The 24,686-nt window shown below is 46.7% G+C and overlaps 1 protein-coding gene across 5 annotated transcripts in view; it reads right to left on the bottom strand.

Annotated features, from left to right (window-relative positions):
• EGFL6 (EGF like domain multiple 6) overlaps positions 1-24,686 on the bottom strand; it is a 59,655-nt gene that overhangs the window by 4,936 nt on the left and 30,033 nt on the right. The window contains exons 4-11 of one of the 5 annotated variants that reach the window (XM_004758840.3): positions 23,520-23,639; positions 20,381-20,500; positions 17,545-17,679; positions 15,725-15,847; positions 6,492-6,818; positions 5,332-5,409; positions 3,414-3,518; positions 1,126-1,388 (exon numbers count right to left, since the gene is read on the bottom strand). In XM_004758840.3, the coding sequence (XP_004758897.1) occupies positions 1,126-1,388; positions 3,414-3,518; positions 5,332-5,409; positions 6,492-6,818; positions 15,725-15,847; positions 17,545-17,679; positions 20,381-20,500; positions 23,520-23,639 (1,271 nt within the window). Of the gene's footprint in view, positions 1-1,125; positions 2,055-3,413; positions 3,519-5,331; positions 5,410-6,491; positions 6,819-15,724; positions 15,848-17,544; positions 17,680-20,380; positions 20,501-23,519; positions 23,640-24,686 lie in introns of those variants that run through there. The other 4 variants (XM_004758841.3, XM_004758842.3, XM_045089305.1 and 1 more) reach the window with 4 other exon arrangements.

Genomic DNA, 24,686 nt, shown 5'->3' with positions numbered 1-24,686 from the left:
TGCCAGGAGCCTGCTTCTCCCTCTCCCACTCCGTCTGCTTGTGTTCCCTCTCTGTCTGTCAAATAAATAAATAAATAAAATCTTAAAAAAGAAAAAAAAGTGCTTTTGCCCATGCCAGATAATGTACGCTAACAATGTGACTTCTAGCGGGGGCCCTGGGTCACAAAGAAAAAAATCTGACCTTTGGAGAGGCTGGAGACTGAGTAACAAAGGTCAGCTGTGCAGGCTGTCACGTGGGCAGACTGACCCCCAACAAAAACTCAGTACACCAAGGCTTGGGTGAGCTTTGCTGGTGGGCCACATTTTGAGAGTGTTGTCACACACACTGCTGAGAGAACCAAGGGCTGTGCGTACAATTCTCCCGAAGGAGGAATACCACCAGCTTGTGCCCGCGCTCTCCTGGACTCTGCCTTAAGCACCTTTTCCATCTGCTGACTTTATTTCACTGTAATAAACTGTAATCATGAATACAGCAGGTTCTCTGAATTCTGTGAGTCCTTCTAGGGAACCACAGAACCTGAATGGTCCTGGGACCCCAGACAACAGCCACAATCTCAGTTTAATCTAAAGAACATTTTAAAAATGACCTTCTAGGGCGCCTGGGTGGCTGAGTCGGTTGGGTGCCTGTCTTCGGCTCAGGTCATGGACTCGGGGTTCTGGGATCGAGTCCTACATCAGGTTTCCTGCTCAGCGGGGAGCCTGCTTCTCCCTCTCCCTCTATCTCTTACCCCAGCGTTCTCTCTGATCAATAAATAAAATCTTAGCTAAGAAATGACCTTCTAGCTTCCATTCATTGGGGTGAGTGCTGGGCACTGAATAAATGAGCAAAGACATTCTTTTACGTATTAAGGATTTTGCAGGATGGAGTGAGAGGCTGCCGGGGAGGAGCCGGACCTCCAGACAGATCTTGTCACTAGGGCACGCGATGCGCATGCGCCTGACAAGCCAGCAGGGCTGACCCAGTCTTGCCCATTTTGCTCCAGAATGCAAACTCTTGTAACTGTAAGGAAAAAGTTTTATCTTTGTGGCCCCAGTGCCTAGGTACTTGAGTGTTTTGCTTTGTTTGCTGGATCATGGAAAAACAACCTTAGTATCTCATTTCACACTGGCTTTCTTTCCACTTACACTCTTGGTAGTGGCGATCCCTTGATACAACGGAACCGTCCCAGTCTTCCACCTCTCGTCCTCACTTCCGGTCTCCTCCCAGGCCAGGATATTGTTACTGTCTTTCACAAACACTCGAAGCTTCCCGACTTTTTCTCCGGCCAGCCGGTAATCGAAGAGCAAACAGAAGTTGCTTTGGGGCTGCAGGTCTCGGAGGAGGAGTTTCAAGCGGCCGATATCCCTCCGGCCCGCCACGGCCGGAACTGCCATATAGTAGCCAACAGCTGCCAGAGGAAAAGCACCCAGTTAATGGAGCCATTGAATAGGGTCTGCCTATAGTGTCTAAACAGCATAGAAAAGGAATGATAACGGGAATTAAAAATTTTAAAACCCGTTAAAAAAAAAAAAAAAAAAGAACATGAATGATACTGTCCTCGAGGGGAAGCTGCAATCCTTTTCATTTCAAACACAGGAACAAAGTTCACATGCGAAAATGGCGCGTAGGGATCACAAAGATGAAATCCTTCATGGTACAGAAAAGGAAACAGGGTCAGAGAAACTGAGGAATTTGTCTGCATTCACAAAGTGTGGTGGTAGCAGATACGCAGTAGGAATCTAATGAAACAGTCTTTTAGCACTGCAGGTAATTTGCAGCTGATGGAGAACTTGTGTTCCAGAACTTTCCACCTTGGTTGCAGGAATGTACGTTCCCCCAGAGTCAATGATATGTATGACGGCCAGCTCATTAGGTAGTGTGGCATTTAATCCACAACATACATGAATTTGTCCCAATGGTTTCACGGAGCTCAACCTCTTGTAGTATACCAGTCTGAGTTCTGATTAGGATGACAGGAGCACATCTATTTCTACAATCCATCTCCGAAGGATCTCTCAACCCGCGGTAGCAGTCATGGCTCATCTCTGATACTCGGGTCGTGGCTTTGATGAACCTGGGCAAAAATTCTCAGAGAATGGGATCTCACAGAATGGGTCCCACAGAATGGGGTCTCACAGAATGGGGTCTCCATGAAAAGAAGGAATTCCTGCGGAAGCCAGGACTGTCCAGTCTTCTCTCCCAGCTGGCCAAGTTGCCAGATTCAGCAACTAAAGATAAGCACACTCAGGAGAGGCTGCATTTCAGTTAAGGAGCATGTCTGAGATGCACTGAAAAATATTTCTTGCTTATCTGAAATGTAGGCATCGTGCATTTACCTAGCCCCTCTGCCAGTGACACCCTCTCTTCGGTGACCCACTGTGGCAGATTTCCCCTTCTCTCTCAGCTAAAGCCCATGTTGACCTGTCCTTGAGATTTCATCCTTCTAAAAGTGCTGATTCATCCTGTGTTTCTTCTATTTAACTATGTAGGGAAAGGCAAGCCCACTTAGAGATCTGACGGGGACACAGGAGGGAGGAAAGTACGTTTTGAGTGACACAAAGGCTGAGAACTTTGGGGCCATTTGCGAATTGTCTTTGTAAACAGGGGACTTCCCATTGTTCTCTCTAACACATTGTTAGCCTCAGGAGACAGGGATTCCATTTATGCTCCAAATGGGAGCTGCCAGCCAAATGCTCTACCCAAGGGAAAAGATAGGGGCCATCAGTAGAGTTCAATCAACTGGAAAGGGCTGGGATGCCACAGCTCAGAGCTGAAGTTGAGAAAGATCCAAGTGGCTGGCAAGAAATCTGTAAGCAATTGCTCCTTATGGTATTGATACTTTGAGGGGTGACTCTGCTAAAACTTCAGGTATAGGTAAAGGTCATATTTCCTTTCCAGATTTTTCCCACAAAAAGCAAAAACAGAAGCTACAGCACACCATTAGCTGGCAAACTGGGGAAAAGGAACAATTTCTTTTTATCTTTCCCACAATACTCTTAAAATGCACATGAACTTGGGGCTCCTGGCTGGCCCAGTTGGTAGAGTATGCAACTCTGGACCTTGGGGTCAGGAGTTTGAGCCCCACATTGGCATAGAGATTACTTTAAAAAAATAGTTCTCCTTTAAAAATCTTAAAAAAAAAAAAAAGTACATGAATTCCAGTATCTCTTTCTCTCAGCAGCAGGAACTACTATGGAAGAGTTTTGCTAGAACATCCTGGGTGTGGGTGGGTGGGGGTAGGAGGGATAAGGCAGAGTATATATGCTGAACCAACTTAGCCACTCATCAGGGGAGATTTCAGGAAGGTCTAAAAGTTTCCAAACACGGACAAACAACCCTGACCTAAGGAGAGATAAAAGTAATAACCCTACATCACTGGAGAGCCTTCTTTACCTGTGTCCTACCACAGAGCACAAGAGTAAAATCTAAATACCATTATCTCGGTCAGCAGGATTCCAGTCAAAGTCATCCTCTATATCCTGTTTCCAGTCACAGACCCCATGGTCAAAGCTGCAGTCAACTGAGATATTTAAATCTGCTAAGAAAAAGGGTATATTTCATAATCATTAAGAGTATTAGAAACATGTCTAACATCTTGAGCTTGGGAAGGCCACGCCACGTTTTCACTTGCTGTCGAGCACTGAGCTAAGCTACTCCATGGTGCTGCTGCCTTGGTAGCCATTTTGTTTGGCCAAACAGCCTACAGGAGTCTAAAACTGACCTTTGCCCCTCTTGCCAGTGCAAGCCCTAGGGGCAGCCTGCTGAGTCACAAGGAAATATAAGTTTTTGAGAGGACTTCCCAACAGTTCTTGTGATCAACAGTCCGCCCTGTCTCCCAGGGCCATCCTCTTAGGGGACCCTAAGGGTGAACTCCTTTGATAAGACTCCCTTGGAGCTCAACAAGATCCTGATCTTTCTGGTTTGAACTGACCAATCCAGCTTCAGCCTGGGAACCCCAAAGCACTCCATACATGAACGCTAATAAGGGCATGTGCCCCAGGTCCTGTCTTTCTTTAAGCACCCTGCCTCGACTTCCCCGTGTGGCCCTTGACATATGCCATGATCCTCCAGGGCCTGTGACTAATACATTTCTCCATTTAAATTTCCCTAGTGGCCTTTTATTGAACCATCTGGCATTCGGGGGTTCTACTTAACAACAAATATTAATTTAAAAAAGTCACCACAACTGCATGGAACACAGATCATGGCAAATGAAATGGTCTTAAGGACAGTGTCAAATCAGATACTCTGTTTCAGTTTAAATCTGTGCGGTCCTTCTGGACAAATTGTTGTGATCTTAAAAAAAAAAAAAGAGGGGCGGTGCCTGGGTGACTCAGTGGGTTAAAGCCTCTGTTTTCAGCTCAGGTCATGATCTCAGGGTCCTGGGATCAAGCCCTGCATTGGGCTCTCTGCTCAGCGGGGAGCCTGCTTCCTCCTCTCTCTCTGTCCGCCTCTCTGCCTACTTGTGATCTCTCTCTGCCAAATAAATAAATAAAAATCTTAAAAAAAAAAAAAAAAAAGACTCCTGGTAGCCATGTTCTTCGCAATTTAACTTTGTAGCACCGTTCCCAATGCTTAAGTCTGGCTCAGCCTCGTGACTTGCCTTGGCTTACGGAATATGGAAGCGATGCTGAGCCAGTCCTAGACCTCAAAAGGCTTGAGTGCTTCCACTCGCTTCCTTGGAACCTTGCCACTGCTTCACAAGAACAAGCTTGGCTGGCCTACTGGAGGATGAGACACCACCTGGAGCAGAGGTGAGTCAGCCATGGTATCCCAGTTGAGGCCCCAGGCATGCAAGAGGCACAGCTAAGATCCGCCAAGTCACTGAGTCAGCCCACGCTGACTGCAGACATGGGTAAGCCCCACCCCGGCCAGCTCAGATCAGCAGAACTACCCACCTGATCCAGACTCCTAAGCAAAAATAAATTTCTATCACTGTAGGCCACTGAGAGTCTGTGGTTGTTTGTTGCGCAGCACTACTGTGGCAATGGGTAAGGGATACTGGTGCTTGGGCCCGGAATGTGGTACTTTTCATGTTGTGGGCCCTCAGGTGTTGAAGTTAAAGCAACTGAGTCATTTTCTTCCATCTTCAAATATAAAACTATCTGCCTCGACCCATCACTGTAGGTGTCAGGCAGGAGGGGTGGAGAGAAAACAGCCTTCCTGTATTGTCACCACGGGTACTAATCACATAAAGGTCTACTATTTTCATACTTGCACCGTGTGTGAGGATGTTCTGATTCTTCCCTCGGGTGTTTAGGAATGGAGCAGTGATTCATACCTCATCGTACAAAGACATTAAAGGACATGCGACATTGTCAAAGAGCAGACACTTGGGAAAAAGTATTTACCTTTGTGTTCGAGTCTGGATGTAAGTTTTCCATCGACCAGAACCAGACCCAATCCACCTGCTTCATTCACCTTAGGGGCTAATAAAGAACACTTGGTAAGTTAAGAAAAACCCTGAACCCTCATACGCTAAGAAGGAAATGAATGGATGACCGAATAAGACTCTTCTCATGTATTCTAATTATAGAATATGTTAGAGCAGAGTTTCCTTAACATTCCCAAAGCATTCACATTGGTTTCACTTCCCTTTTCTATAACATCATTTTCCAAAGATATCCTAAGCATCTACACTAGTAACATGCCCCTTCTCAGCAGGGTTTGGAAATATACATTATTGAGATTTTCACTCTATTAGAGGCGATAATGTCATTGGTATGGTAGCTCTTGGATAGGTGTGCCTGGGTCTACTTTTCATTTGGTTAAATCTAACAGCCATGGAGCCAAGGACACACAAGGCAAAAAACAGGCAGCAACAAACGCCTGGCGAGAAAGAAATGCAAAGTCTCAGCCTGGGAATGTGTGTGCACGCACATACACGCAGTGGTTGGTTATCTAGAAACTGCCCTGGAGGGCCTGAGACTCCTGGTGGGGTCCCACAGAGCAACCAGTGAGAAGGGCAGAGTCATCCAGTTCATAGGGAAACGTAAGCTCATCTACAGAATGTTTCTCCCTATAACTGTCATTTGGGCCTTTAGATTATAGCCACGCCACTGCGATAGGACCCTTGCAATGGGCGGGCTGATTCAAAGTGCCTTCAAGAAGTGAAAAGGCAGAGCTTGGGAGATGTGCTTGGATCTGGGGTCTCTCTGGTTTGGGGGTGCACTGTGTGGACAGCCAGGTAGCCAGACAACTATGCTTGTAGAGTAAGCAAGTGTGCTTGGTGGGGGGCAGAAAGAGAATCTGCATCGAATAGGAACCCACCCCCCACCCTACCCCTGAAAGGGGAAAAGACCGATCCTCTCGTTTCCCACAGCAGCAAATTTGATTTGGGATTTGCTGAAGATATTGCTATCCAGAGCTTACAGAGAACCCTGCTTCTTAAGGATCAGCATGGAACCTAATTTTACTTCAGGCACAAAGCTGTCTTTTCTTCTTTCACTTGCCAGGAGAAGTCACAACTCATTTTTCATACAATGTGTAAAATAACAAAAATGTTACTCACAGAACACATCTCCTCGAAGGCTTTGCTCCCATTCTATGTGGTTCTTCAGGGCTTTCTCATTTTTTTCCTCATCCTCAAGTCCCTCTTTCTTTCTCCCGTCCTTCTGTTTTTTTCCTCCATTAGAGTTCCTAGCTCTGGAAACAGTCTCTTCAGAGTTGAGGGGTCGCAAGTTAACCTTAGGGGCAGGAGTTCCAGAAGGTTCTGTGATGACATTTTTAATTTTTACCTTCTTTTTCATGCTGTTTTTGTGAGCCAGCAATTTCTTGATTCTGTCTTTGATGGTACCAGGTGCTCTGAGGACTTCCTTCACAGAATTTTCAGGGATAACTAAAATAAACAATCAAGGTGGGACATTTCACATTGGCTATTAATTGGGTCCCTCACAAAAAATGTAACATTTAAAGTGTGGTAAATGAATGTTTCCAGAATTAACCCATATGAGGCTCTACCTCTTGATGTTTCTGAAGTAGGCTCCATGCCCACCATGGGGCTTGAACTCAACGACCCTGAGATCAAGAGTTGCATGGTTTATCAACTGAGCCAGCCAAGTGCCCCATTAGTACTTGATATTCTAGAAGAACTATTTTTGCATCTATTTAAAGCAGTTCCAATGTTATGGTAGTATCTTAGCTACCTTTCTTTAGGGGACATGCTTTTGTTTTGTTTCAGAAGTTACTGCAGTGAAATAAATACTTTCTCCTCTCAAGGTGGGCTACAGATTCCACAGTGATGGGTTTTCCAGGTCCTCTACTCTTTCTGCATTCATACTGATGTTCTTCAAAGCTGGTGTCGTTCGGGCAACCTACTGATTTGTCTAAATTTGATGTTCTAAGATTACAGTGATAGCGATAGCTTGAACCATATAAACTTCCAGTAATGGACCATTTATAACCTCTAAAAGTGGTGATTTATGGTTCAATGTATAGAGACCCAATTTTTCTTCTCTGTTCTCTCTCCCCATTTGAATCTCTTCACTTCAATCAACTACTATCTAAAACTAAATAATTTTATTTATTGAATATTTAGAGAGGCTTCTGTATCTACTATCTTACACTCATTTTTTATTTCTCACTAGTAAATTAAGTTGCTTTTAGAAATGCACTTCTAAAAAGTATAAAGTAGGGCACCTGGGTGGCTCAGTCAGTTAAGCGTCTGTGTTCAGCTCAGGTCATGATCCTGGGGTCCTGGGATCAAGCTCAGTGGGAACCCTGCTTCTCCCTCTTCCACTCCCCCTGCCTGTGTTCCCTCTCTTGCTCTATCAAATAAGTAAATAAAATTCTAATATATATATATATATATATATGACATATATTTAAAATATGAATAAAATAAAAATTAAAAAAATATATATACAATCTCAACACTTCCAGGTTGATTCCTCTTACTGCCCCCCCCAACCAATGTCCCGGGTGGGGGCAGAATATGTTTGTGTGGAAGAACACAAGAGGTAGAATGGTCATTTAGCCCAATACCTCTGTTCTGTAGATGACACAACTGGGTGATGCTGAGTCACTTGCCTAAAGTCACTCAGCTACCATGGGCAAAGTTAGAATTGGAGGGTCAAGAAGATGAGTGACTCCTTTTCCAGGTTTATTCCTGTTTCAGGGTTATGGATTACTTTTTTCTAGACTGGTTCAAATTCCTTGAGATCTAAGGTCCAAAGATACATGCCCCTTTTCCAGGGATCTACTCATGATAATTAAGAATACCTAACCGATATTAAAAAAAAAAAAAAAGGTAATTTTGTTTTTAAAGATTTTACTTATTTATTTGACAGAGATAGAGCACAAGTGGGGGGGGGGAGCAGCAGGCAAAGGGAGAGGGAGAAGCAGACTCCCCACTGAGCAGGAAGCCTAACGTGGGGCTCCACCCCAGGACTCTGGGATCATGACCTGAGCTGAAGGCAGATGCCTAACCAACTGAGTCACCCAGGTACTCCCAAAAAGTTAATTTTTAAAGAACTAAAAGCAGTGATCTCTAAAATCAGATATATTGTCCTTTTATAAAATACCTTAGCATGTGCCAGTCTAAGACTAGGCAAAAAAGGGTCTGATAACTAGCCTGAACCAATTCACTCAATGCTACTACTTTGACATAATTTAGAGGAAAATGAAATAAGTGAGTAGGCATTAAGTTCAGTTTCTATAAAGAATTCTAGAAAAAGAAACTGGATTGGGATTTTATTAGAATATCTGTCTTAGAAATCTTCTAATCTCTTCTTTCACCCAGTTCCTTGTCCACCATTTGGCTGATTCGATCTGTACCAAAGAATAGAAGAATAAATGAGAAGTAGTCTACAATATTTGGGATAATCAAAAGAAGGAGGAACAATGCTTTGAACATATATATGCTCTTAATTAACACATCACTTTCAGTTTGAAATCAATCTAAAGCTATCGTGGCAAGAGCTGCATTTCCCTTTTCAATGAAATGTTCGAGCCGCTTATCAGCGTGACAGTCCATACTTACAGGCTGGAAACCAGCTACTGGTAATACAAGTTATGTATCATTACTCCTTTTCCCAACCTTCGGATGGCCTGTTTCATGCACTCTACAAGAGGCTGCATATTAAGCTTTGATTGGAAGGCGCTGATCACATGGCCCTTCCTCTGGAGGTCCCACTGTGTAATTTTGTCAACAGTTCCCTGAGTCTTTTCCCAAGACCTCACATGAAAAATTAACAGGAAACACTCATTCCCTGGAAATTTCCTTCATGTAATCAGTAACATAAAACTAAGGACCTTTACTAAATAATGGGGAAGAGGGTTTCAACCCACATCAGGCAAACCTAATCATCTACTTTTAGTTTCTGCTTTGAAGTTTCAATTTTTTCCTATTGGAAAAAAAAAAAAATCAAACCATCACAACCTTTGTGGTGTCAACAATTTCACCGCTTTAGTATGTAAAAAGAGCTGGGGCAAGGGAAAAAAGCTAGGCATTCGCATGACTATGAATGGATAGATGTGGCTTTTTTTTTTTTTTTAAAGATTTTATTTATTCATTTGACAGAAAGAGATCACAAGTAGGCAGAGAGGCAGGCAGAGAGAGGGGAGGAAGCAGGCTCCCCGCTGAGCAGAGAGCCCCGGGGCTCAATCCCAGGACCCTGGGATCATGACCTGAGCGGAAGGCAGAGGCTTTAACCCACTGAGCCACCCAGGTGCCCTGATAGATGTGGCTTTATCTAGATACTGCTGTTTCAAAGTTGACTTAACCAGTGACTGTGTCTCTTAAACATTTCTGGATTAACGCACCATCTTCTTGGGACTATAAACACGTGGGAGGAGAAGTTACAGTCAGAGGGTCACTGGCATGCGTGGGGATCGCAGACCTAAAAACAGGGAATTTCAGAGTTTTCAGAATCACAGTCCTGTCTCCTACTGACATTTTTTCTTTGGAGAGATTGGAGAGTTCTCTAAATATCCACTTTGTCAAAAACTTCTACCTACCTGAAAATCTGAACTTTAGAGAAGATCACTATGATGTGAGATCATCTTTGCCAAGAAAACAGGACTCTGACATTCCCTCACCTGGGCTTGGATCATCAGATGATCTCAAACCACCCGGCAGGAGAAAGGTTCCTCTCATCTGAACTCTGCGCACGGCGCTGGGAGGAGAGGCTACATCACAGGTGAGGACAGTACTGTGACATGGGGCCCAGCAGACAGGGCGGGGCTGGGAGGGCAGAAAGGCTGAGCCACGGCAGCTTGCTGTGGAGTGGCCCACGAGCGCTCTCCGTCCCCAAGGAGTAGCCACAGGTCACGGACACACCTAACCTGTGCTTAAGCACACAGCCCCGCAGCCCACTTCCCTGCATCCTCTGGGCATTTGTCCTCAAACCAATACTTGACTCCTCTTTGCCTCAGTTTACCCATTTATAAAGTTGGGGGAAGAATAGGGTTTTTGTGAGGTTTAAATGGGCAAATATATGTCCATTAATAAGATTAGTGCAGAACATATTATTTGGCCTGTTTGCTGTTCTTTTTGTTTATTTATAAAAAGGTTTTGTTTATTTCTTTATTTATTTGAGAGAGGGAGGGAGATGGGGAGAGAGAGAGTGTGTCTGAGGCAGACTGCATGCTGAGCAGAGAACTTGGTACGGGACTTGATCCCACAACCCTGAGATCATGACCTGAACCGAAACCAAGAGTTGGACATTGAACTGACTAAGCCACCCAGGCGCCCCTGTTTGCTATTAGTTTTAAAATTCATCAACAGAATGTCGAAAATCTTTTACTGAGTTAAAAAGGTATTTTCCAGGCCATCCCTCCAAATGTCTTAAGGTTTCCATTATAATCGAAAGAAGAAAGTTGGAATGGCTCATTGTAGCCACGCCTGTGATCTTAACTACGTGGTCTACAAATTGAATTAGATCAAGAGCACATTTCTAACAACCAAGGAAATGCTTTTGATGGGAACAATTGTTGAATTCTGCTAAAGAAGCCATTGCCATGATCGCTCCTACTCCTAGTGTACAATTATCGAGCATTTGATATATTCTAGGTTGGAACCAAGCCCTTTATATGGGCATTTTTTATATGGATTATTTCATGTAATCATCAAAAGAATACTAAGGGCCAGATATCATTATCTGTATTTTTTAGAGGTGGAAACTGGAGCCCTAAAGGTGAAATTGCTTGTTTACAACCCACAGGTAGTAGGCCAAGGTAATGTGGCTGCAGAAGCCATGCCCCTGCTAACAAAGTGCCATCGATTCCTTTCCTAAATTGACTCACTACCCAAGTCAGGTAATATTGAAGCTTTGATTTGCTTAGAATGAGTAGAGCTACTGTCAGATTAAGACCAAATTATCTATGGGGCACCTGAGTGGCTCAGTGGGTTGAAGCCTCTGCCTTCGGCTCAGGTCATGATCCCAGGGTCCTGGGATCAAGCCCTGCATCAGGCTTTCTGCTCTGCTGGGAGCCTGCTTCCCTCTCTCTCTCTGCCTTCCTCTCTGCCTACTTGTGATCTCCATCTGTCAAATAAATAAATAAAATCTCTAAAAAAAAAAAAAAAGACCAAATTATCTAACAGTGTAGTATTAATACTCACATATATTAGACCAGAAGAAACCATACACGTCTGCCTAAAAGGTACTCCATTCCCTGGGCACATATGTGCACAAGGACAGTCTACTAATTCCTCTTGTTTTTTTTTCTCCCCTTGGGGGTGGGGGAGGAGGAGGGAGAGAGAGAGAGAGAATCTGAAGCAAGTTCCATGGAGCCTGACTCCAGGCTGGATCTCACGACCCCGAGATCATGAAATCTAGAATCCAACGCTTAATTGAAAAGCCACCTGGATGCCCCTAACTCCTCTTCCGTACTGCAACACGGAGTCTGGACTTTTGCAAAAACAATGAACCCATAATAGAAGTTGCTCTATCAGTGCTGTATGTTATGTGACAGCGATTCATGCGCACACAAATACATTTTACAATATAATGTTTTATAATGCGGCAAGCTAACTGAACGGGATTCTCAATTTTGTTTGCATGACTTTCCTATGCACGTTAGAGTGAATCTGGGGCCATCCTTTCGGCAGTGTGGTTAAGAGTCTGTTAAGATCAATTTTCAACAGAGATAGGGCTATTTATTTTACAAAGGATCAAAGCAGAATGGATAGGGCTGGGCAAGTAATATGGTGAATGACCCAAAGACAGTTTTCTCTTTTAAATAAACATTCTGGTGAGAGATGAAAAAAAAATCCAGCAGCAGAATGGGCAGAACAAATCGGTAGAACGAATGGTTTCAAGGTACCAAACAGAACATTGTGAGGAATCTTAGGTTCCACAGAATACGGAAATATTTGCTTTATCCAAGAATACGCCTAAAGCTGGATGGTCAAAGAAAAACGGAAGTCTTTTTTTTTTTTTTTTAAAGATTTTATTTATTTATTTGACAGAGAGAGATCACAAGTAGGCAGAGAGGCAGGCAGAGAGAGAGGAGGAAGCAGGCTCCCTGCTGAGCAGAGAGCCCGATGCGGGGCTCGATCCCAGGACCCTGAGATCATGACCTGAGCCGAAGGCAGCGGCTTAACCCACTGAGCCACCCAGGCGCCCCGAAAAACGGAAGTCTTAACCTAAGAAGTGTTTGTGTTGATGTGGAATTTATCATTTCACAACGCTAGGGGACAACATAGGAAATGCGGGAAGCAAACAGCTATCCGGCTGCAGGCTTTGGGACACCGCCTTCATTTGGACACGAGTAACACACTGTGGCGGCGCCTGGGGGGCTCAGTCAGTTAAGTGTCTGACTCTTGATTTTGGCTCGGGTCATGAGCTCAGGGTCAGGAGACTGAGCCCCACACTGGGCTCCACGCTCAGTGGGGGGTCTGCTTCAGATTCCCTCTCTCCCTCTGCCCATCCACTCACTCACAAGCTCTCTCTCTAAAATAAATAAATAAAATCTTAAAAAACAGTTTCAAGGGGGTTCACTGAGCAGGAAGGAAGGTGACCCCAGGTTTATTCTGGGCAGTTTTTGCTTTGATTCTTAGGTCTGGGGCTGGGGGTGGGTATGCGGAGTGAGTTGTCCGGTTCCTGCAGCAAGTGTTTTCCTGAGGCATCTCTTCTGCATGCACAGCATTTGTGCATTTGCCATTACAGAATTTCAGATCGAGGAGTAGCTGGCCCTTGGCACGAATAGCAATAACCATAGCTAACTTTACCGAGCATCTACTATGTGCTCGGCAGAATGAAGCTCTCTACCTAGATTACCTCGATGCGAACATCACAATGTGCTTGAGAGGTACCTGTCTGAATGAGAGCTCCCCCAAGCAGAACCGGAAACAGATACCAAGGATTTGGGTGCGGGGGGTTTATGGGAGGAGATTCCAGGAGGCAGACGTGGGGGAAGGCTAAAGACAGTACCTCAACGGGTGGGAAATCGCTGTGGGTAAGGGGCTCAGTCCTGCTGGGGACATCTGGGAACCAATGTAGAACACATTTCAGAACTGTCCCATCCTGTGACCACTCAGGGTACTTGTCCAGACTCCTGGGGCGCACTGGTTGAGAGCTGTCCTTGCAAAGGGACTGAGCAGTGCTCTAGAAAAAACACATGGCCACGTGCAGGGAGCCCGGGGCACGGGGGCTAAGATCTGCATGAACTGTCCACCCTGCCTTGCTGAAGCCAGGGGGTGCCCCCGGACCGGCTCATCACAAGGTGTGCAGGAGAAAGCGGAGTTTAGAGAGGTTAAGACAACTTACTAAAGGTCGTGGGGGGGGGGGCGGCGGGATGGAGCCGGCTCTGTAACCCCACCTCCAGCCCAAGGCAGGAATCCTGCCGAGAGAGCTTGGAGCCCGGCCTGGTGGGCTGCGCGGTAGAATGTGTCCCCCAGCCAGGCTCCGGCATCTGCTGTCAGACACCTGGCCAGCCTTCGTAAGAGAGAATATAGGCTCCACCCTCCACCTATTGGTCCCAGTCTGCTTTGGGAAGTCACCTTTTTAAAAAATATTTTAAGATTTTATTTATTTATTTGAGAGACACAGAACGCAAGAGAGATCACAGAGGGTGAGGGAGAAGCAGACTCCCCGCTGAGCAGGGAGCCCCACGCGGGACTCGATCCTACCACCCCGGGATCACGACCTGAGGCAAAGGCAGACGCTCCACTGACTGAGGCACCCAGGCGCCTCTGGGCAGTCGCATTTATTCCAAATCGCTTGAAATATGCGTGGGCACCATTTATGCTCCTCCACGCTGTTTCTTCCAGACGAGAAGCGGCCCGGTCCTTCCGGCATTCCTCAGAGGATGTGACTTCCCGCCTCCTCGTCCTTCCGCACACACTCCTGTCCGGCCGCTCTCAGCCACAGCCCACAGGGCACCGGGAGCCTTTACACCTCCGCTGCTCCGAGTCGGTCACAGCGCGGACACTGTGTCTGCCATCGGAGCGGCCTCTCTGCTGTGTCATCTGGACCACTGGCCGCCCGAGGGCACGGGAAGGTCAAGGCCGAGCCTGCAGCCGCACGTGTGGGAAGATGTGGGGAGTCTGCTAAGGGCGCACAGGGGGGCAGAGTCGAGGCAGTCAACAGACCCAGCCACACCATAAGCTGGCGCTAAAAGGGACAAGGGCAGCCGGATAGACCTGTGTGACTCTCAACGCTGTGAGACACTTGCCAGGACAGCAACCGCACCGTTATCCCTGGAGTCTGCCTTGGTACACATTCCGGTCCTCTTCGGGACTTCCAGTTTCCTTTTTGGGCACAAGTGGGGGGGAATGACGTATTTTTCGTGCCTACTTCCAAGCTGAGTGAACCGAAAGCGACTGTGCGGTTGTCGGAGCTTCTTTCCCCGCCGTGACAAATACCAAAGGCCTCAGACTGATCCCGCGGTGCCTTAGGACGATGGCGCCTCGGCCGGCGTGGCTCCCTAAGTGACCACACTGAGAAGAAACCCTGGACAACTCTCCCTGGACACAGTATGAGTGAGCAGTAACCCACTACTGTTGTCCTGGCTGTTCACGGCAGGGACATTTTCTGGTTATACATTTGGTTTATCAATTTAAGATTTTGGCACCTAAGCATTAAGGAATTCACGAACCTGGAAAATGGGATTCTTGCTAAAAATGTCAGTCAGGGACGCCTGGATGACTCAGTCGGTTAAGTGTCTGCCTTCGGCCTAGGTCATGATCCCGGGGTCCTGGGATCGAGCCCTGCGTGGGGCTCCCTGATCAGTGGGGAGTCTACTTCTCCCTCTTCCTCTGCCTCTCCTCCGCTAGTCCTCTCTCTGTAATAAAGAAATAAAACCTTTAAAAAAATGTGAATGTAGGTTTGAGGACGACTGATAAAATGATGTCATCTGCATCGTACTTTTGGTTGTGTGTTCTGGAAGAAGTTTGCACTCATGTGGTTCAAAAGTGTGTGGTCCTGAGGCACTGATGTTTTAGGATGGCTTGTTACCGCACCATAACCTACCCCATCCTGCCGGATAACATTCACATTGCGCCATTTGTCCTTAAAGCTTATTTTCAGTATCTGAAAGTAAGTTGTGACCAGAGAAATATCCAGGACCTTTGCTGGTCTTTAAGTTCGGTGCCCACAACTTCAGTGAGTGATGAAGGTGTGGTCTGGTCAGCGGAGAAGACTGAGGCAGAGTGAAAATTTTCAAATAGGGCACGCACAAGCTATCACACGTGCACCAAGAGACAGAGACACACACACAGACAAATGAAGGGAGGAAGGAAGGAGATATGGCAGGAACACTTTCCTGCGGATAGCTAAGATGCCACGAGCAAGTGCTACTTACCAGAACACTGAAGTCCGTTGCCTTTGTACCCTTGCTTGCATTTACACTTGAAGGACCCTTGACTATTGAGGCAATTGGCGTAGAGGCTGCACGTATGGGTATTCATGGCGCACTCGTTTATATCTAAAAATGAGAACGTTCCCGTGAACAAGTCTGTGGCAGGAGGGTTTGCTAGAAGATGACCTCATACCTGCTCTAAGACCGTCACTCGAGCAACCCCGGGGGCCAACCACCCAGCACTGCCAAACGAACCGAGTGGGGCCTAAGAACTGAGAGGTGTTCAGAACCAACGCCTTGGCGCAGAGCCTGGCCTCAGCCTGACGCTAGCACACGGCGGGGAGCTGGGGGGAGCTCCTCGCAGCCCACTGCCCCCGTGGCAACCCCGACTGCTTATCAACACCACTGAAATCTGTAAGATGTTCAAGTGTTTTGGTTAACTTTTTCATCCGTCTAATTCAGAAGTAACAGTATTAGAAAATAATATGCCTCTGAGCTCAGATGATGTCAGCGGTTCAGAGCATTTTGTTCAAAGCTGCGGGGAGCCGGGTCAGGCTGGTCCAAGCTCGTCTGCTGGATGGAGGCCAGGAAAGTTGGCCGAACCCTACCTGATCGAGCAGCTCATGAGCCCTCTTCTCCATCTCACCCGCTCTCCGCGCTTTGGGAGACCTGTGCCCACAAAATAGTCCATTGTTTCAAATTTAGCCACCAAAGGAGCTCAGATGCTAATCTTACTCACTTAGAATCCCAAGATGCATTTCCCTTGGAAGCTCCCCGTGTGCTTTCCCACCCCGTCCAGACAAACCCCCTAGGTATCAGCGAACAGGTTTCTTTGTGATGCAGCTTCGTGGTGCTACAGAGCGGAGCTGGGTGTCTGCAGCAGAGCCTGGGGGCCAAGTCCCCAAGAAACATGGATTTTATGAGCATGTGTATGCCAGCCTCTGTGTTTCAAAGGATTTGAGTGCAGATGGATGTGAAGGCTTCAGGATGCTCTGGATGGGGGTGTTGAATGAAATCCTACTTTCCCCCCAACCCACCAGCGTTCCCATTATACACACATTTGCTCTATATGCTACACAGAGAGGCATCTACAGGGCGCCCGGATCTCCCTTCACCGTAGGGCAGGCCCCATCCTGCGCTGTAGCAAGGGCGATGTGAGTGTGTCTAAGGGCTCCCAGACACCCCCTTCACTTGCACATTGAGGCTTGGAATCCCTTCACTAAAGGCCAAGGTAGTTGATTTCACACAAAACAGGCCATGAGCTGACTGAGACCAGAATCTTATGAGAGAGTGGCTTCGGTGACCCACCAAACATTTTAGGGGATTTGAAGTTTGAACCACGACAGGGCCGAAGGAGGAAAGAGACTGTGCCTTCAGCCCCTCACATATTTTTCTAAAGCCACCTGCAAAGGAAACTATTATGAACAGATGACTGAGATCAAGACCAAAAGGGCCTTTTTATTCTTCCTTTTGTGCTTTCTAGTTCCCTTTGTTTAGATATGTATCCGGGGAATCCAAAATTAAAAAGAAAACGAACCCAATTTTTAAAAAATCCACAAAAATCATCTCAAGATATTTGCCCACAAAGCAGAACTAGAAACAAGGCAGTCCCTTACTTTAGACCTTTACTGACCTGGCTTTACCTAATTCATCTCACTAGAGTTCCGTAAAAGCCAGAAACAAACAAACAAACAAACTGTATTGTTCAACTGGTCGGTACAGTAGATTGTTCAAGTTTAGACTGAACTGACACCCGAACACCTGCAGACAAAGCCTACAGGTCTGCTGGGGAGACGGCAGAAGAAAAAGACACCGATTCTTACCTACACAGTCATACCGGCCCCTGGTGTATTTCAGTTCGAAACCAACATGACATTTGCAGTAGTAGCTTCCGAATGTGTTCACACATCTTCGGTTGTAAGGGCACACGGCTTTACCGGAGGCACATTCGTCAATGTCTAGGATGGAGAACCAGAAGGTGTCAGCGATGGCAAGAAAAGCACTCTCCCTTTAAGACACACACGTGTGCATGCTCACACCGACACACACGCAGTGTGTTCCCGTCACGTTGCACATCTTGTTTTTGAGACATTATCACTCTGCCACGTGGATACTCACATCCCCATCTCTCCTGGGGCAGGGAGCGTATGGCTGGCACTTGGCACAGAGACATGATGTGCTCGTTGATGGAATTATTTTTCCAGCTATTATAGCGTATACAACTTTTGAAAACTAAGTCAGGTAACTACATGTTAAGCAAACTGGATACACACCTTCAAGGTTGTCTTCTATGGAAGAATGATTTCATCAGCCAGTTCCCCCAGGGCTCCTACGATACTGACCCAAATACCAGAGCCATGGTTTGCTACAACTACCTTTAAACATAAATTGTGGGTCAAGCGTAATGATGTCGGGATGGAACTTGAGCAGACAACAGGCTTCCCTGCTTTTCTTGAGAGTTAGGCTACTGAGGGGCACGTGGCTATGCTGACCCAAATATCCAGACTCAGGCTTTGCTTTCACTTTAAGCTGTCAAATAGAATAGATGTTTTATGTTGTTAATTTGGCCCTGTGGGTAAACATGCAAGTTAGTACTGGCTTACTGTTCTCTTTGCATTCTTAAAAGATTAAATACATATTGGATTGACCAAAATAAATTTTCAGGGACCACTTTTGTGCAAGTTATCTTTCCCTTCAATAAAAATGACACTCGTCAAATCAAAGGTGAGGAAAAATTGGCTTCAGTTTGGTCAAGAATGAGTCTTGTATATATCTTATTTTACTGAGGAATGCCAAACCCTATGAATCTAATGAAATTAGATTATTCTCAAAGAGCAGGGCCAAAATTTTAATTTTAAAGGGCTTTTTAATTATTTATTTATTTTTTTAAAAGATTTAATTTATTTATTTGACAGAGAGAAATCACAAGTAGGCAGAGAGGCAGGCAGAGAGAGAGAGGAGGAAGCAGGCTCCCTGCCAAGCAGAGAGCCCAATGCGGGGCTTGATCCCAGGACCCTGAGATCATGACCTGAGCCGAAGGCAGAGGCTTTAACCCACTGAGCCACCCAGGTGCCCCTACAGGGCTTTTTGTAAAAAACTATTTCACTGATTCAGGACCTATTTGGCTGAACTTTCTAAATGCAGCTTATCAGGGTATGTACATTTGGGATAAATAAACATCCAGCACTGAGAAATATTTCTATTGCAGTAAACAGGGAAGAACATTAAATTGCACAGGTATTTGCTTATTTAAATAAAAAAGATTAACAACTCTTCCAGCACTGATTCAGTGTGATAGTCCTTCTTAATGCTGTGTGCTCACTTGCATGGAAGTACAGAGTGATGAGAATATACAGTTCGGTTACTAAACATAGTTCAGATCCACAAGGGAAATAAGGCAAAAAGTGTTTCATCAGCCATGAGGGTACCCTGTGACTGCCCCACCCATCGCCCCTGGCACACAGCCTTTCTCTATCTAAGGCGGCACCTGCGACCTTGTGCAGTGACACTCATCCAGGCTGGGCTGGGCATGCCGGGGAGTCAAGGTTCCAGAGCAGCACGTGCCCAGTTAATAAAGAACAGGAGTTGGTGCATAAATCCCCAGTGCCCTTGACCCAGGAAGAAAACCTGGAGGCAGCTTCCCCTGCCTCCTAGAGGAGCACAGATGTTTAATCTGCTCCTTTTTTTTTTTTTTTTTTAAAAGATTCTATTTATTTATTTGACAGAGGGAGAGATCACAAGTAGGGAGAGAGGCAGGCAGAGAGAAAGGGGGAAGCAGGCTCCCCGCTGAGCAGAGAGCCCGATGCGGGGCTTGATCCCAGGACCCTGAGATCATGACCTGAGCCGAAAACAGAGGCCCAACCCACTGAGCCACCAGGCGCCCATGTTTAATCTGCTCCTTAAATTTGCCCAGGGCTTTCCCTCACCTCCTCCTCAAGGAGCGTTCCCTGGGGTCACCTCCCCAATCAACTACTTGCTCAGGGTCAGCTTCTGCGGGGCCCAAAACTAAGACACAAAATAAGACAGGGGAGAGCCAGAAACCGAAGTTCTAATCCATTGGTTTGACTGAACTCCACGCTAGAAAGGAGGGCTCTGTCTCCTCCTTTAACACCGTGGATCCAGTTTGCTCATCCCTCCAAGAGAAATGATTTTGGAATACTTAGTTCAGCTCATCTAGAGCAACCTTTAAAGGCAAGGGGAAGTTGGTTACTTGCTAACTCAAACAACGCAGAAAGGACATACTGTTCTCAACAGTCTTAGATATAAAAACAAAAACTAAGTAACTGCATTTTTGTAGGAACATATGAGCTGGAACCCAAAATGGAGACCAATGGCCCTTGGGATTTTATTCACTGAATGACAGTGAGTAGCAGGTTTCTATGCTAGTGGAAGTGAAACAGGCAGGGTAAATATGCTAAAGTAAAATGACCTCTATCCCTTTTCCACTAGGGCCGTAGACAATCCCCAAGGAACAGAGGAGTGTTCTGTCTAGCATCCCAAAGGGTGTCTAGAGCCTATGTGGCCAACTGGATCAGAAATGGGCAGAAATCTATATTTTCAGGAGCTTTCAGTCTAGTCAACAAGCAGATCGTGCCGAATGACAGAGAAGGAACGCAGTAGAGGGGGAAGGAGGCGCGGAGGTGAGCCAGGCAGCTCTACCTGTACAAACTCTTCCATTGGGGGCCAGGCGGAGGCCCGGGGACGGACACAGGCAGCGCGGTCCCTCCTCCGTGTCCTCACAGGCATACTGGCAGCTCACCATGGCACACGTCCTGGAGTCTGAAAATGGACATAAGCGTTAGCCCTCCCCTCTTGAGCCGGTAAAAAGCTCTCACTGAGAAAGGATCTCTGCATTCTAGGACATTCGGGGTCATACACAGAATGTATTACAGAATGAGCATCACGGTCCGAGACCCCCATGGCATCTGGGCGAGGGTGGCATCTTGCTGATGCCACGGTCTGTTCTGTAGGCAGGCACCCCTCGGTCACCAAAGGCTGCATCCTTCTCTCGTACATTCTCTTATCACACCTTTCTGTCACCCGTAGGCCTCTCTAGGCAGAAATGCAACGTCGGATGGGGATGACCGATCTGAGTTATTGGGGAAAAGAAAATCCCTTCTATAGATCTCTCCATATATACCTAGCCTCAATGAGAGCCACTCAGGTCACGAGACCTGGTCATTTCCACGCCTGTGTGAAAACATGTGGCGAATATGACTGACTGGCTGCCCCAATCCATCCAGGAGCCCTCTTTCTCTCACCACTCCCATCATTGAGGCAGGAAAGCCAGTTACTTATCTTCATCCCAGCTTCCCTTGGAGCGACAGTGGGTGGCCATAAGATCCAGCTACGGCCAAAAGAGATATAAAGATGAGCCTGCTGGCAGAAGCAGGGCTTCTGGAAAAGATGCTGCTGCATGATGAAAGGGGCAAGTATGAAAGAGTCATTCATTCACTGGCATTATTCCTCTCCCCTTCATCAGGCCTCCCTTAAATGTACATGTGATATCTGGAGCTGGGGCAGCCGTCTTGTGACTATGAGGTCACAAGTGTGAGGATAAAATCAGCACCCTGAGGATGGCAGAGAGTGAGTCCTTACTGAGCTGTTCTGGAATTGCCTGCCTCCGGCTTTTTTTTAGTAAATGAGATAATTTAGGTGGATTTTTCTGTTACTTGTTGCTAAACACAGCTTATCCCACAAAAATGTATTTCCTTAGCAAAAGTCTACTATATATGGATCACTGGTGTCTCCTACAGGGAAGTGTAGTGAATACGCCCCCTTTATCCAGCATATCAATCATCCAGCAGGACAAAAGAAACTGCCAGGAGTCAGGTGAAATAAAATCAGGAGAGGTCCAGGTTTGACCTGGACGCACTGAGTTCTAAACTGGGTGTCCGAGCAATCCTTCCACATCCAGAAATAGACAAAGAAGGTACAAAGATGGATACACGTGTCAAAGTAATGTAACGAATACCTACCGATGACAACATTTCTCATTCATTCTCTTTTCTCTTTAGTTGTCTTCTTTTAAACTTAGTCTTCAACATTTCTCTAATTCTATCCTTCCATTTGGGAAAACATACCTTTTTTGGCACCGATTTGGCCTTCATGGAGTGTTTCAAAACATCCATTAGCATAGATCTTTTTAGAAATGTTAAATGGGGACGCCTGGGGGGCTCACTTGGTTAAGTGGCTGCCTTCGGCTCAGGTCATGTTCCCAGGGTCCTGGGATCGAGTCCCACATCGGGCTCCTTGCTCGGCAGGGAGCCTGCTTCTCCCTCTGCCTCTGCCTGCCTCTCTGTCTGCCTGTGCTCGCTCGCTCTCTCTGACAAATAAATAAAATCTTAAAAAAAAAATGTTAAGTGATCAACATAAACACCTAGCCAGTGGTTCCCATGATGCGGTAGGGAGGGGGGTTCTGGCAAAGTTCTCTTTGGTAGTGGTTACACGGTTGCTCACCTTACAAGATTTCATTCAAGTACATAATATTTATATATAATATCATATATATTATAAACATATTTGTCTCTTGTGGGTTTCTGTTTCATTTAGTACAATAAGGATTTTTTTTTTTTTTACCACATTCATATAACTTTTATTTAACAATAAGGATTTTTTATTTGAATGTCTGCCTTCTCTCCTAAGCCTCCTTGCCAACAGAGGATCTAGGTGACTGGTGGTGTTGGGGCCCTTTACCAAGGGCGGAAAACAGAAGGACAAGCCAGGGGAGCGTCAAACCATGCACTAGCCAAGACTGTGTAACTGTGGCAAAGCCCCAGATGGGCAAGAAGTCTGTAACTCCGTAAGCACAGGAAGCCGGCAGAAGCCATAAGAGGTTGGGGGAGGGGGAGGGTTGGGGGGGGAAAGACGAGGAAGGGAGCCAGCCGGGCAGGGAGGTCAGGTCTGCCTTTCCGCTGCAACAGTAAACCTGATTCCCTTTGGATAAATGAATGGATATACTCTTACCTCCCTCAGGACATGGGTTTCTCTTTATCACAGAAAGGCTTTTCTTTTCAGGAATGTGAATTGGAATGTATTTCCAACTAGAGTCACTAATCTGTGAGCACACGGCAAGGGGCGTGAGAAAGGCAGTTGGGAAGAACTGATGTCCCCAAATGGAATGTAAATCTATCACCTCCCTAAATCAATATGCTTATTTTCATGAAGAAACACCCAATGCCCTACATATACAGAGACATGAAATTTATTTTTCTCCCCAGTTCGCCTCTTTATTTAAAAAGCAGGTGTCGGGACGCCTGGGTGGCTCAGTTGGTTGGGCGTCTGCCTTTGGCTCAGGTCATGGTCCCAGCGTCCTGGGGTGGGGTCCCGCATCGGGCTCCCTGCTCAGCGGGGAGTCTGCTTCTCCCTCTGCCTCTGCCTGCCACTCTGTCTGCCTGTGCTCGCTCTCTCTGGCAAATAAATAAATAAAATCTTAAAAAAAAAAAACAAAAAACGCAGATGTCCAGGATAGGCAAATGCAGAGAGACAGAAAGCAGATTAGTGGGTGTGGCGGTGGCGGTGGCGGTGGCGGGGGCAGGGCGCTGGAGAGGAGGAATGGGAAATGATCGCTCATGGGCACAGGGTTTTCTTTTGGGGTGAGGAGGATGTTCTAGAATTAGACAGTGGTGGTAGTTGTACAACATCGTAAATGTACTAAATGCCATGGAAATGTATGGTTTCAAATGGTGACTTTCATGTTATATTTATTTTACCATGATTTTTAAAAGAAATTGTTCCTATGGTTGCGAACATCTGGTCTCGAAGGAGGACTGCAGGCAGCCTGGAGGCTGGAACTTACTCGCACATGTGGCGTCCGGCATGAGCACGTGGCCGCTGAGGCAAAAGCACTTGTAGCTGCCGTGCGTATTCACACATCGGTGTTGGCACGGCCGGGGCTTTACTCCACACTCGTTCACATCTGCAGGGGGCAGGCAGAACAGAAGAGAGGCTAACTACATCGGGAAACATCAGGACGGAGGGTTGGGCTGGCTTCCCTGGACCCCGCTGGTGGCGGTGGGGGGCGGATTTCGTGGGCCAATGACTCGCCTCTTCTCCAATTATCAGTAAAACTCCGTTCTGAAGGACTGATGAGGATGTGGGGCAAACAGGACGATCGTACAGTGACGGAGGGAAGGCAAAGGGGCAGAAGCACTTTGGGAAGCTGTTTGGCAGAGTCTGTTGTAGCCAGAGACACGGATACGCATGACCTAGCGATGCCACTCCCAGGCGGACCCCCAACAGCAATGTGGACGGGCGCCCGCCAAGAAGATGCGGACTGAGAGGACCGCAGCAGCGCTATCCGCAACAGCCCTGGGCTGCAGAGAATCCTACCGCTCCCAGCAGAGGGCAGGAGAGGAGAGAGGACCTGTATCCTCATGCAAAGGAATATCATACAGCAATGAGGCTGAAGCAACTATAGCTCCAAGCCACGACAGGTGAAGCTCATGACCCGGGAGTGAGAGGAAGAAGCTGGAGACAAAGGAGTACATTAGAAATCGGGCGAGGGACGCCTGGCTGGCTGAGTCAGTAGAGCACGTGACTGCTGACCTCGGGGTTGCGTTGGAGCCCCACTTACAAATAAAATCTTTTGGGATGCCTGGGTGGCTCAGTGGGTTAAGCCTCTGCCTCTAGCTCAGGTCATGATCTTGGGATCCTGGGATCGAGCCCCACATCGGTCTCTCTGCTCGGTGGGGAGCCTGGCTCCCCCCACCCCAAGCCGCCCACCTTTCTGCCTACTTGTGATCTCTCTCTCTGTCAAATAAAATCTTTAAAAAAATTTTAAAAAAATGTTTTTTTAAGAAGTCAGGCACAGGGGCACCTGGGTGATTTCGTTAAGCGTCCACCTTCGGCTCAGGTCATGATCTTGGGGTCCTGGGATGGAGCCCCGAATCGGGCTCTCTGCTCAGCAGGGAGTCTGCTTCTCTGTCTGTCCTTCCCCCCACTCGTGCTTTCTCTTGCTCTCAAA

The sequence above is a fragment of the Mustela putorius genome, unplaced genomic scaffold, assembly GCF_011764305.1.
Source record: "Mustela putorius furo isolate JIRA1106 unplaced genomic scaffold, ASM1176430v1.1 tig00003836_pilon_pilon_pilon, whole genome shotgun sequence".
Taxonomy (NCBI): domain Eukaryota; kingdom Metazoa; phylum Chordata; class Mammalia; order Carnivora; family Mustelidae; genus Mustela; species Mustela putorius.
This window is presented reverse-complemented; position numbering and strand designations above follow the sequence as displayed.